The sequence below is a fragment of the Pleurodeles waltl genome, chromosome 1_1 (assembly GCF_031143425.1).
Source record: "Pleurodeles waltl isolate 20211129_DDA chromosome 1_1, aPleWal1.hap1.20221129, whole genome shotgun sequence".
Taxonomy (NCBI): domain Eukaryota; kingdom Metazoa; phylum Chordata; class Amphibia; order Caudata; family Salamandridae; genus Pleurodeles; species Pleurodeles waltl.
The window spans coordinates 749,796,045-749,810,348 of NC_090436.1; the positions used below are offsets into that span (position 1 = coordinate 749,796,045).

Below are 14,304 nucleotides of genomic sequence, written 5' to 3' on the forward strand. Positions count from 1 at the left end.
GCCTATTTTTATTAGACCAATCTACCCCCAAGGGGGGCAGAAACCATTAGGCACAAGGGATTTTTTTTGTCTTGTTTTACAGATGGGGAGCAACCCCTTAGGCAAGGGTCGCTCCCCTGGGGGGGAAATTGTATTCTGGCCACTTCTGCCCAACTTGGGGGCAGATTGGCCTATTGTTTTTTAGGCCAATCTGCCCCCAAGGGGGGCAGAAACCACTAGACACCAGGGATTTTTTTTTTGCTCCAATTTCACACAAGGGGAGCGACCCCTTAGGCAAGGGTCGCTCCCGGGGGGGGGAAATTTATTTAAGATTTCTATTAGATCTATTTCTATTAGGCCGATCTGCCCCCGCGGGGGGGGCAAACCACTTAGGCACCAGGGATTGGTGTGTGTGTATGTGTGTGTTTTGTTTTGGGGCAGCCACTTGGGCAAGGGTCGCTCCCCATCAGCACATTACTGTTGGCAATATCTGCCCCACTTGGGGGCAGATTGGCCTATTTTTGGAAGGCCCATCTTCCCCCAATTAAGGCAGAAAGCCCACCAGAGACCAGGGAACATTTTCAAATGGGGCTAAAGTTGTTCTGCCCACCAGTGGGCAAATGGGGCAATTACCCCTGATCCACACCCCGGGGTGGCAGAAAGTCTACTAAATGTCAGGGAATTTAAAAAAAAAAAAAAAGTGGGGTGGTGGCTACCCACCCCCACCCAACTGAAAAGGGTAACAGTCTTTCAGCTCTCCCCTGCACACTAAAACATCTTATCCCATGGCAAGCAAGAGGACATTTGATTATTTGAGGTTTTGGTTTTGCATTTCGGCCATGAGCGCTTGGCTAACTGTCAAAATCGTCCCACTTGGAACGGTGAGGGCTGCACTTTATGGACTTTGGGACGCTGCCATGTAGAAAAATCCATGAGACCTAGACACATCTGAAAACTGAACATCTGGGTGATTCCAGGGTGGTGTGCTTCACATGCTCCCTGCACCATTTTCTTAGCCACAATGCCTTCCAAACCTCTAACCTTGCAGGAAATCACACATTTTCCCACATTTTTTGTGATGGAACCTTCCGGAATCTGCAGGAATCCATAAAATTCCTACCGCTTGTCAGCCTAAGAATGTTTTTTTTCAAACTGCCCTTTTGGACCCGCTTTGGTTCCCCCTCAATTTCGACATGTGTTTGGCTTTTCCCTGTCACAAGCACTTGGCCCACCTACACAAGTGAGGTATCATTTTTACCAGGAGACTGAGGGGAACGTTGGGTGGTAGGAAATTTGTCCTGGTGCGGTGAGCCCATTTAGAAATGTGGGGAAATTATGATTTTTCAGCAAAATTTGAGGTTTGCTGAGGATTCTGGGTAGGAAAATATGGGGGGATCCACGCAAGTCACACCTCCCTGGACTCCCTCTGGTGTCTAGTTTTCAGAAATGCTGGGGTTTGGTAGGTTTCCTTAGATGACTGCTGAGCCCAGGACCAAGAACGCAGGTGCCTCTCACCCCCGCAAAAATAGGTAGTTTTGTATTTGATAATTTTGATGTGTCCAGATAGTGTTTTAGGGCATTTCCTTTCACGGGAAGTAGGCCTACCCACAAAAGTGAGGTACCATTTTTATCAGGAGACTTGAGGAAACGCAGTGTGGAACGAAATTTGTGGCTCCTCTCAGATTTCAGAACATTCTGTTACCGAAATGTGAGGAAAAAGTTGTTGTTTTTTGCCACATTTTAAGGTTTGCAAAGGATTCACCCCATCTTGGATTCCCCAGGTGTCGAGTTTTCAAAAATGCACAGGTTTGGTAGGTTTCCCTAGATGCCAGCTGAGCTAGAGGCAAAAATTCATAGCGACGCACTTTGCAAAAAACAGCTGTTTTCTTTGGGAAAATGTGATGTGTCCACCTTGTGTTTGGGGGCATTTCCTGTTGCGGGCGCTAGGCCTACCTACACAAGTGAGGTACCATTTTTATCTGGAGACATTGGGGAATGCTGGGTAGAAGGAAATTTGGGCTCCTCTCAGATTACAGAACTTTCTGTCACCGAAATGTGAGGAAAAAGTGTTTTTTTGCCCAAATTTTGAGGTTTGCAGAGGATTCTGGGTAACAGAACCTGGTGAGAGCCCCACAAGTCACTCCATCTTGGATTCCCTTAGATGTCTATTTTTAAAAAATGCACAGATTTGGTAGGTTTCCCTAGGTGCCGCTGAGCTAGAGGTCAAAATCCACAGCTAGGCACTTTGCAAAAAACAGCTCTGTTTTCTTTTGGAAAATGTGATGTATGCACGTTGTGTTTTGAGGCATTTCTTATCGCGGGCATTAGGCATACCCACACAAGTGAGGAACTATTTTTATTGGGAGACTTGGGGGAACTCTGTGTGGAAGGAAATTTGTGGCTCCTCTCAGATTCCAGAACTTTCTGTCACTGAAATGCGAGGAAAAGGTGTTTTTTTGGTCAGATTTTGAGGTTTGCAAAGGATTCTGGGTAACCCTTTGGCAACATCTTGTTTTACTCCTTTCACCAATTAATGTAAAAGGCCAAAATGGGACTGGATAGATTTAGAGAGGTCTGATAGGTTAAAGCAGTACATGCCCTCAAATTCTGAACAGGCATTATCATGCTTTAACAGTAAATAGTCAATGGCTGCCCTGTTTTGCAATGCAGCTTTTCAAGTACCTCATATATCTAACAATAACTTGGTTAAAGCGATAGAGGTATGATTGATGTTCTTAACCATTAAGCATGCTTACTTGTTAATAACTCGAACATTATAAACAGCTAATCCTGGAACTCCTGCTATAGAAATACTTATACTCACATATTCTGATTTAGATAATAATTGAATTCCATCTCGGATTCCCCTAGTGGTGTAGTATTAAAAAATGTGCAGGTTTGGTAGGTTTCCCTAGGTGCAGGCTGAGCTAGAGGGCAAAATCCACAGCTAGGCACTTTGCAAAAAACAGGTCTGTTTTCTTTGAGAAAATGTGATGTGTCCACGTTGTGTTTTGGGGCATTTTCTGTTGCGGACAATAGGCCTACTCACACAAGTGCGGTGCCATTTATATCTGGAGACTTGTAGGAATGCTGGGTAGAAGGAAATTCGTGGCTCCTCTCAGATTCCAGAACTTTCTGTCACTGAAATGTGAGGAAAAAGTTTTTTTTTGCCCACATTTTGAGGTTTGCAAAGGATTCTGGGAAACAGAACCTGGTAAGAGCCCCACAAGTCACCCCATCTCAGATTCCCATAGGTGGCTAGTTTTAAAAAATGCGCAGGTTTAGTAGGTTTCCCTAGGTGCCGACTGGGCTGGAGGCCAAAATCCACAGCTAGGCACTTTGTAAAAAACAGGTCTGTTTTCTTTGGGAAAATGAGAAGTGTCCACCTTGTGTTTTGCGGCATTTCCTGTCACGGGCGCTAGGCCTACCCACACAAGTGAGGTACCATTTGTATCTGGAGACTTGGGGGAACGCTAAGTGTAAGGAAATTCGTGGCTGCTCTCAGATTCCAGAACTTTCTGTCACTGAAATGTGAGGAAAAAGTGTTTTTTTTGGCCCAAATTTTGAGGTCTGCAAAAGAGTCTGGGTAACAGAAGCTGGTGAGAGCCCCACAAGTCACCCCATCCTGGATTCCCCTAGGTATCTAGTTTTCAAAAATGCACAGGTTTGTGGGGTTTCCCTAGGTGTTGGCTGAGCTAGAGGCCAAAATCTACAGCTAGGAACTTTGCAAAAAACACATCAGATTTCAATGTAAAGATTTGATGTGTCCATGTTGTGTTTCCTGTCGCGAGCATTAGGCCTACTCACGCAAGTGAGGTACCATTTTTATCGAGAGACCTGGGGGAACACAGAATAGCAAAAAAAGTGTTATTGCCCCTTGTCTTTCTCTACATTTTTTCCTTCCAAATGTAAGACAGTGTGTAAAAAAGAAGTCTATTTGAGTAATGCCCTGTAATTCACATGCTAGTATGGGCACTCCGGAATTCAGAGACGTGCAAATAAACACTGCTTGTCAACACGCATCTTGTGCCCATTTTGGAAATACAAAGGTTTTCTTGATACCTATGTCTCACTTTTTATATTTCACCAAATTAATTGTTGTGTGCCCGGTATACAATGAAAACCAGCAGCGAGGTGCAGCTCCTTTATTGGCTCTGGGTACCTAGAGTACTTGATGAACCTACAAGCCCTATATATCTCCCCAACCAGAAGAGTCTAGCAGACGTAACGGTATAAGCTTTTGAAAATATGACATTGCAGGAAAAAGTTACAAACTAGGGTTTGCCTCAAAAAGTATAAATATGGGCCTAAGTGTCTTATCTATTGATCCTGGCCTGTTATTTGTGGTATTCTACTGCGCTAATGAATGGTAGTAATGTTTTACGTCATCACTCTGGTCCAAACCAGATGCTGGTGGTCAGAGTATAGCCAATCACAATCTGCATTGACAGCTCGTCACTAATTTAATCCACTGGATTAAAGGTCACCAAATCTGTAAATGGTGCATTTGTTTTACAAGGGATCCTTGTTCTCTTCCTTAGTCTTCAAACAAAAAACATGATTTATATTTGCTTTTTCAGCTAGCACAATTGCATTGTGAGATGTCAGGTGCATGGAAGCTCACAGAACACCCAGCAGTCATACATTTGTCTCTCCGCAAAAGAAAAGCCTGCAATAAACACCGCCATGGTAAATTGAGCCTAGACCCTCTGAGTAATTATATGATGATCTGTGACGAAGAAAGGGGATAACCTTTGTAGTTGAAGAGATTTGCTGACTCTACGTTCCGTCAGAGCATGATTTATTTGCAGCCAGCCATAAAGTTATCTGCAAAATAATTAAGTTGTACTAAATAACAAGAGTAAGTACTTGACCCTTATCAGGAATTCTCCATTGTGGACTACAAATCAAAACATGAGCAGACCTTTTGGTTTGAGGACCAGCTCAGGAGAATGTATACATTTCTGCTAAATTCTCACAAATAAGACTAATCGAGAAAGTTCGTAATGCAAATCAGTCTATCAGTAATGTCCATGACCAGGGCATGCCTCAAGGTTATGCACTAGTTCTTTCATTAAGCAAAATTCTAGGACACACATCCAGTAAGCACATAATTGTGAATGTCTTCTTAATAAAACTTAAGAAAGCTAACCTGTTTGAGGTACCTGCATATTTAACCCTATCACATTCCATAGGCAAATCATCTTGTGCAGTTACAAACCCGCCACACTGCTATGCTGTTTCACAGGAGACCTTCAATCTGATGTCTGTTGACTCCAACCAATATCGATAGCCATGTCAGACTCATCGGGCATTTAACAGTCAGACATAGGTACCAGTCACCATCCTCAGTTATTTCAAGGGACCTACTCTCGACCACTTTAGTGATCCAGAACTGAAGGCCAGGGCTTTATTTAAAAAAAAAAAAAAAGTATTCGCCTTTATTGATCAAATGCACTTAGCTAATTCAAGCTAGGTACTGTGTAAGCGTGATTTTTCCCATGTTGAGCAGGTTGCATGTTTTGAAAATAAAAATGGCACCTGTCAAAACTGGTGCCAGGAGCAATATCAAGATAACTTTTCCACATATAGCCCGGACGTGGTGGCTTTTGCATTATCCACTAAGAAGTAACTTAGAAATCTGACCTCCACTCACCTAAATCAAAGCAGTACATCCCTGGTAAGCATTCTTCCACTTCAGGGCTTCCACTTCCTCCAAATAGAAACATTTTTCTTCTCACAACACTGTGATGGAATAAGAAAGGTTGATGCTGCCATATTATCTTCAGTCATACAATCCATGAAACATTCAAACAGTGAACATTTTATTTCAATGTGCAATGCTGGCTTGTGCAATCAGAACTAAAAAGCATAAAACAAGAGGACAGTGGAATCTGCACTGTTGAACATTAAGAGCTGACCTGAAACTTTCCATCATGTGTCTTATGACATGAAAGTGCACTATGGGCCTGGTTACCAGTTCGGCGGACGGGTTGACCCGTCCGCCAAACTTCCAATAGGGAAGTAGCGCCATACTGTCTACCTCCCTGTCGGGCCCATTACGACTTTCCTGCTGGGCTGACGGGCTGAAAGCCCATCGGGAAAGTGGCGTCAGCATTGTCACCGGCTCGTAATCGAGCCAGCGGCAGTGCTGCCACCCGCAGGGGGCACCAGCATCCTCGCAATGCTCACTGTCGCCACAACCACAGCAGTCTGACAGCCACCACGAATGTGGCAGTCTGAGGACCGCCACACTCTTAATCAGGCCCTAAGGCTCTTTGGCATGAGAATTCGTAATCAGGCCCTAAGTCTCTTTGGCACAAGACGTTTGCTGTCTTTATTGAACATACACAATTATATGACTTCACCAATATTTCTGTCATCCATCAACATTTGTTGCTTCTATTCCTTATTCAAGTTGTATTTTCAGCCTTTTTAACATTCATGTCTATACTTCACAAATATTTTTCTTGTTGCTGTTTTGTTTACAAGCACTGGGGTCAGTGCTTAATTTGTAAATAAAAATGTGCCGGTGCCCAAAGGCCTGCTCTGCTGCAATTAAATGTTCGAACACGGAATACTGAGGCAGCGTAATCCTGAAGCCATCTCGGGCCTCGTCAATCCATTTACAGCCACTCCCTGCCCTTTCAGCTCACTCTTGCAGCTTTCTACTTTCTCCCTTTGTGACACTTTTTCGTTTTTCTCTTCCTCTGTCTTTTCCATATGTGTCTTCCGCTCACAGCAAATGCTTGAGGCAGAAGAATAAGCGCCGGCCATCAAAAATAAGTGCTGCTGCTCAGCACCGGAAACAATAAGCACAAATTAAGCACTGACTGGGGTCCTCGGTCCTATGAACAACCAAGAAACAAAATTCAGTCGTGTTGTCTGCATGGCCCTAAATGTGGAAATTATGAGTCATCAATTCGACATACTTCTGATCCAGAGACACTATCAGAAACCTAAAAACGTGGGTTATACTGTTTGCCAGCTATGTCTCGAAGACATTCTCCCTCTCATTCTGATTTTGACGTCATAAACACTGCCTTTTTATATGCTTGTGGTAAGTGGTAGCATCCTGCAGCATATTAGGATATTTCCCTTGATCCTCATTACCAGAGAATCTTTAAAGAAATCTTTCTATCCTTATGTGCCGCATCAACCATTGGGATGACTGCCAATAAAATTCTTGAAAAAGGAAACCTTTTTCTCTAGCCCTCAAATCACCCTTCCAGCCACTAGCATACAAAGCCTGAGAAAAATACTGGGGGTTAATCTTTCCTTAACCCTGCACACCGACTCAGTAGTACAATCCGCTTTCCATATTTTAAGGCTATTCCAATTAGATGGATTACAAGAACATGTGCAGGCAACCCTGCACGTATTCTATACAGTGTGAAACATGGCTTTGTGTTACCCCTGAGAGCGTACTTGCTTACTGTGAGCACAGACTTCAAAAGATGCAGAATACTAGTGCTAGATTACTTCTGAATGTGAACCCTTAGGACTGAATCTCATCAGCGCTGCAAGACTTATACTAGATCTCACGTAAAAGATGGATCTCATTCAAAGTGTATATTGGCCATTTACAGAATTATAGATAAGTAGCAGTGATTTATGGGAATGTTTTTCACAGAGGGGCTCTGAGTGACAACAACTATACAATGAGAGCGAAGCGGTGTTTGTGCATTAGGAGAAGGTGTCACTCTGAAACCCTAGGCGAATAACATGCCCTTAATTCACTTTTTACCCATCTATAATTTTATGCCATTTATGTCCCTTAAAATCATTTCCCCTGTTTTCAACTGGGGTCAGAGTAGTACTTGGGGCCTTTATGACGTAACAACAGTGAGTAATGGGTTTTATAATCAACTACTGCTACATCATAGCAGGAGTTATGATATTTAGAAACTGAAATAAACAACAGAGCTTCTCTATGAGAGCCATACACAACAAAGCAATTAATATCACTGTCCCTTAATTTCTGCAGAATAAATTCAGAGTATCCAGGCATGGAAGGAAAAGCTCCAGAAGTATTTCAAATTGATTGCCTTATCTTCCAAAAACGTTACTTGGCTGCTTTGGAACTCTCATTACTATCAATTAGGCTGCATGGTTCATTCCAAGTGCATATTTGGAAGCTAACATACTACTTTGCTTTCTTATGTCCCATCAAATCCTGGCTCTTCCCCCACCTTAATTGCAACATATTCAAACTGGACAGAGTACGAAAAGGTGATGCGGACGGATAACTCCGTTACAAACATTACTGATATCCGCCTGCTGTATTACAATTTCCATAGGATGTTCTGGAATCATAATAGGGAGGATGGGATATCTTGCATGTTTGTGACTGAGTAATCCCCTCTGCCAAACTCTAAATATGGCCCATAGAGATGTTTATGATCACGGGCTGCCTTTTTTAATATGAATAGGTCTGCTGTAGCAAATGCAACTACAGGTAAGACTCTGTACAATTCATAGAAGTGAACATCATCACTAGAAGTTATCTAGCAGGGGCCTGAAGAGCCAGAAAGACAAAAGAGAACAGAAAGGAGAAAGTTGACTCTCGAACCTTAAACCAGAATAACAATAGCCTGATGATACCACTTTAGGGCACATGGATTGAATAATTATGCTATACTTATACCTACACAAACTTCCCTCATTCACCACTCCAATAATCCCTTTCCTTTCATAAAATGCCTAAACATCTGACACCGAAATCCAACTCCAGTCACACTAAAAAAAACATAGAGCATGAATAATGATAAAGGGGCCTAGATGTCTTCTATCTGAAGTTATCTAATGGCACGGTCTGGACACATAGAAGATTACTCGCCTGGATGTTGGAATAAGGCTGCAAGCGATTCCAGGTTCATTAGCCTGCTTTCATAGTTGCGTTTAATAGTCATTATCCATTTCCTTCTGCTTTCTGAACAGTTAAACATTGAAGGTAGGATTATATCTTTAGGAACCCTGTCTTTCTGGTCTACAGCTCACCTTCTTTACAGCTAGACCAAGGGATTATATTATACAACCCCACAGATTAAAGCTAGTCTTTTGTATTGGCTATGAAGGACTGAATACACACCACATAACCTCTAATGGTCTCATCATGAGTTTGGCAGTCCCACCATGGGACCGCCAAACTCGAGGGGAGGACACCATGGCGATGACATCCCCCCTGAGTGTATTACAATGTTCCTGTCGAGCTGACGGGTGGGAACATTGTAGTACACAATTTCCACTGGACTGCCCGGGGCAACAGTGGTACGATATTGGCCTCGGCTCCCTTAAGGGACCTCCTGCACTGCCCATGCCATAGGCAGTGTAGGGACCCCCCTGTGGCCCCTGGCACTGGCTTCCCACCAGCCTTCTTTTGGCAGAGCCCCACCATGGAAAGTTGGTGGAAGGCTAAGTTGTAATCTGCCAGGTGGCACTGAGCTCAGTGCAACCCTGGCTGAATACAGCTTAGGCTGCCGTCACCGCATCGGAAACTATGTTCCTTATGGGGGGCGGCAGTCTTTAGGCAGGGTTTTAGGCCTCCAGGGTAGTAATGTGGCAGTCGGACTGCCTGGAGAGCGATGGTCCAACTGTCACTGCAAGTGTGGAGGTATCCAGATTACACTTAGAATCATGTCACACCTATATTGTGCTGTGAGTTAAAGCTTCTATGTTGCTTAACTCTTATTAACCACTAGCTCTCCTAATTGCAGCATCTTTGTACACAATTGCAAGAGGCACCCTATAGCCTTACACATGACCTAAAATTCTTCCAATTGGTACCACTTTGTACCCATTCATGTTCCAGTCATGCATGCACCTATAAATTCAACCAGACAAGGCAATAGTACTTGAATGCATGCAAGGCATAATTACTCATGGATAACAAGCAACAACAGGACCTGCCTCCTGATCTATCAGCATGAAAAACATATATAATCTTGGAACACAAATGAGGATGTGCTATTAAAAATTAAGATATTTCATGTCATTTATGGGGCAGATTTATGGAAAGTGGTGCTGCACTGAGTGCAGCGCCACTTTACCTGCACCCACTGGCACCCCCCTACCACCACCATGTGTGGGCCATATTTAAAATACGGTGCACCATGGCGCAGGGTAGGGGCAATAGCTAAGGATGTACTCTGCAGGAGTAGCGCCAAAATATTTGTGCCACTCCTGCAGAGTATATAGGGCCCCATTCTAAAGAATGGAAGCCTCCTTTAAACACCTGCCTTGAGCAGGTGTTAAAAGTGCCGTAAGAAATGGCGTAGATTTCCTTATGACATTTTTCTGGCTCCCCTAATGGGGGAACGCCCCCTTTGCACACATTATGCCTGCCACAGCCATAATGTAGCGCAAAGGGTTACAGAGTGGCACAATGCATGCATTACTCCACCCTGTAAATACGGCGCGGGGAATTCAGACCTCGTTGGGCCACATTAATGTAAAAAATAATGAGGCTAATGTGGTGCAAGGCGGCACTAGGGCATTATAGATAGGCCACTTAGTTCTACTATGTTATCAGTTCTTAGGACCCATGTACCAAATGATGGAGACCAAGCAAGGTGGCTACAGTTTTACGGTTCATGGGGCCAGGAGAATGGGCATTCAATAAGCTCTTGCATTTCCCTCGGTTGCTATCTGCATTCAACCATATCTTAACAGATGTAGTCTAGAATTATCCTGAAAACATAGGATTAGATAGCAAGAAATTTTGGGAGAAGTAAGTTTGCATTCCATTCAACAATAATAGTCAAAGGGTGATTCAGATCTAATTAACTTCTCAAATCTGATGTGTAATTTGCATTATCTAACCAATCTATCTACAGTTTCATTAGTCCTTGGAATCATTACTCTTGTCACTAATTGTATTCTCATGTGGCTGCTTCTTTTTCTAGGTCAAAACACTCAGGCCCTGCTTTCTACTTTTTGACACTAAACTGCGGTCACGCAGTTTAGCATCAAAAAGTATACCTCCAGCTAGCACCATTCCAAGACGCCGGTCGGGCGTCATATTTATGGGATGATGGTAGCCGGCGGTAAGGCCCGGCTAGCGTCATAAAAAAAGACGCTAGCTGGGTGGGGGAGGCATAGGGGGAACAGGGGGCTTAGCATCAAAGGGTGACGCTAGTATGGGCAGAGGCATGAATAATGCCTCTAACCAGACTAGCATAATTTTCTGATGTTAAAACCTCATGGACATGACTCCTGTATTAGTTAAGACAGAAGTCATGCCATCACCCCAATGGCCATGCCCAGAGGACATATGTCCCCTGGGCATAGCCAATGGGCCCAGTGCCATGTAGGGGGGCCCAGGTTAGGTCCCCCTATGGCACTACAAAAAATAAGATAAAATACTTACCTGTACTCACCTATTCTTACCTGGGATGGAGTCCCCTATCCTCCGCTGTCCCATTGGTGTGGGTGGGGGAGTCCCTGGGGCTAGGGAAGGGCACCTGTGAGCTTTTTCCATGGTCTCTGACCATGGAAAAAAGCCCACAGGTCCCCTAACGCCTGCCCTGACCCAGGCGTTGAATAATGGTGCTAAGTTAAGGCCCCCATCTCCCGGTGCTTGATTTTAGCATGAGGGATAAATATGGCGCTGAGGCCATATCATCATTTTTTGCCCAGGAACAAACCTACCTTGCATTTCATTGATGCAAGGTAGTTTTCCGCAGGCAAAAAAATAACTTTAACTCCAATATTTTTGCGCTAGACATGTCTAGCGCCAAAATATAAATATGGAGTTAAGTTTGCACTGAATTAGCATAGAAAAAAATGACACTAATTCAGCACAAACAGAGTATAAATATGCCCCTAAATTTGCAATCCAGATCCAATGAGAGCAATGTTAGCTTCCAAACTTCTACAAACCCGCTGCCAACCTTACATTGACAAAATGTAGGTTAGACATAGACCCAGGGAAGGGGAATGGGACAAGAGAGAGGAACAGAGATGCCAGATATCATCACATTACTCAAGTACACAGCTAGGCTTGATCTGCACTGCAGGAGAGTTGATTCTAAAGGCATTTTGACATCTTACTTGCAAAGTTGTATGTTATAAACCTACAGCCTATCTCTGTATTTCACACTCTCTATTTTAAAAAGAAAGGCAATTCTGAGAAAGTGCTTCTTTTGACATGGTTAGCCCCCCACACACACTTTCGGCCTGGTATTTTATGTGGTTTCAAAGTTGTTAGTGCCAAGGGCCCCTACTAACCAGGTTCCCTCAGCCAGATCGTTTCCCCAAAACTGTTGTGATGCATTTGCACAATTAGCAGCACCTTTAGCTGCCACTATAAATCCCTAGTAAATGGTACTTAGCTACCCAGGGCAAGGGGCACTAAGGGTAGGCTCCTGAGGGCAGCAGCACAGACTGTGCCACCCTCAGGGACCATGCATCCAAGTGCATCCAGCACTGCCATTGCAGGCTGAATGTCCTGTTGCAATCCTAAAATGCAAAACTGACATGGCACGCAGCCTGTGTGACCTGTCCACTAAACACTGCATGCAATATAGGTAAGCCACTCATATGGCATGCCTTCCAACCCTAAAGCAGCCAAAACCTGAGACATAGTTAGTGAACAGAGCAGCCATTTTAAATACATGTTCTGGATACTAGTCAATACGAGTTTCCCAGCTACATAATGGCTACTCTGAACCTTGGGCTGTTTGGTATCAAACAACTTAGAACAATAAATCCAAACTGGTGCCAGTAATGGATTTATGGCAAAAGTTAACCAGGGCCACCTTAGAGGTGCACCCTGCAAAAGCTAATTAACCCTGGCATGGTTGATGGCTGGTCACAACCAGCCTGCCACCACCAGATAATATTCTGGAACCCTGTAGTGAGAGTTTTTGTTCTCTGGGTTCAGAAAACAAAGCCCTTCCTGGGCAGACGTGTTACACCTCCTCCCCCCCAGGAAAATATACTGCCCTGTCAGCGAGCTTCAAAAGGCTTGCCACCATTGAAACACGATCCCCAGCCCTGCTGCTAGCAGCAGATGGCCGCTCCCCCTTGCAAACCTCCACTTTTGACAGGAGCAATGGTGGGAAAATACACAAAGGACAGGAGGAGTGACCACCCCCCAGTTGGTACCACCCCTAAGGTGTTGCATGCAAGGTGACTTGTCCATTTCATTTTCCTCCAACTTGCATGGGAGGGAAATAGCCAATTAGGGATAGGTAAGTGACCTCTGCCCACAGGAAGTGGTCACATAGTGGGAGTAGCCAGTCTAAGGTAGGTGGCCCATTGGTAACTACTAGGGACTCCCCTAAATACCCACTATTCCAAGGACACAAGAAGGCCAGCAGCAAATAAGATCCAAAGCCTGAGAACTGTAATCCTGCTGCACAAAGAAAATGGCACCAAACCCTGCCTGCTACACCAAGAACTCGACAATCGCCACTGAGGGGTTGCATGGACATCAGACGGGCTCTACAAAACCCCAGAGGACCTCCACACTTCTGAAATTTGCTAAAGATCTCCCTCCAGAGTGAAGGCATCACTCTCTGCAACAAAGAAGCAAAGACCAGTGAAGTCTAGTTCACTGACCAGCTGCTGACTAAGGAACCGGACTCAGCAACTAGACTAAGTTACAGCTGACGGACCCGGAGGGCAAATCCTGCAACTGTGCCAAGTTTGGTGGCACTGCATCCTCCAGTGGCTGAACCATGGAATTAGCCCCAGGTAATGGACCACCAGCGTTGGAAACCCAGAAGAAAAGCCCACCCCAGACTCTCCAAGGACCACAGGCAAGCTCCAGTCGAGGGACTTCAGGACATGTAAGAACGACACACCAGAGTGGCCCTGCTGACCTGCAATCCACCCTCAAAGTGACCTGCCTTCTGGTTCCAATGGCACCTTTGCACACAGCTCTTGGCATGCCTGTCTGCACCCAGCCTCCCTGATGAACCAGCTATGCTCTAAGGGTCCTCCACCCCTTGTTACCTCTGCACTCCAAGTGGACCCACCAGACTCACCTTGAAGTCCACCTGTGCATTGCTTTTCCAAGTGGTGGTCCCCTTCAGTGGTCCTGCAACAGCTCCAAGGACTTTTCAGCAGCTGCTCCCATCAGAACCGGGAGCCACTTGAACTTTCCCAGCTGGTCCACAGGACAACATCTCGATGGCCTCGACCTAAAAATGAAAGGAAACATTAGTAAATGCATTGCCTTATTTTATAAGCATTTTTAAAGTTCTCTCCCACTGATTCCTATGGTGCGTAATTACTCATAAAAAGACTATGGGGTTATTACAACTTTGGAGGAGGTGTTAATCCGTCCAAAAAGTGATGGTAAAGTGACGGATATACCAC

The 14,304-nt window shown here is 44.5% G+C and overlaps 1 protein-coding gene across 1 annotated transcript in view; it reads right to left on the minus strand.

The window, feature by feature from the left end:
• LOC138287249 (rab9 effector protein with kelch motifs-like) overlaps positions 1 to 14,304 on the minus strand; it is a 392,655-nt gene that overhangs the window by 293,148 nt on the left and 85,203 nt on the right. The window contains exon 6 of the mRNA XM_069227612.1: positions 5,636 to 5,724. Coding sequence (XP_069083713.1) covers positions 5,636 to 5,724 — 89 coding nt within the window. The remainder of the gene's footprint in view (positions 1 to 5,635; positions 5,725 to 14,304) is intronic.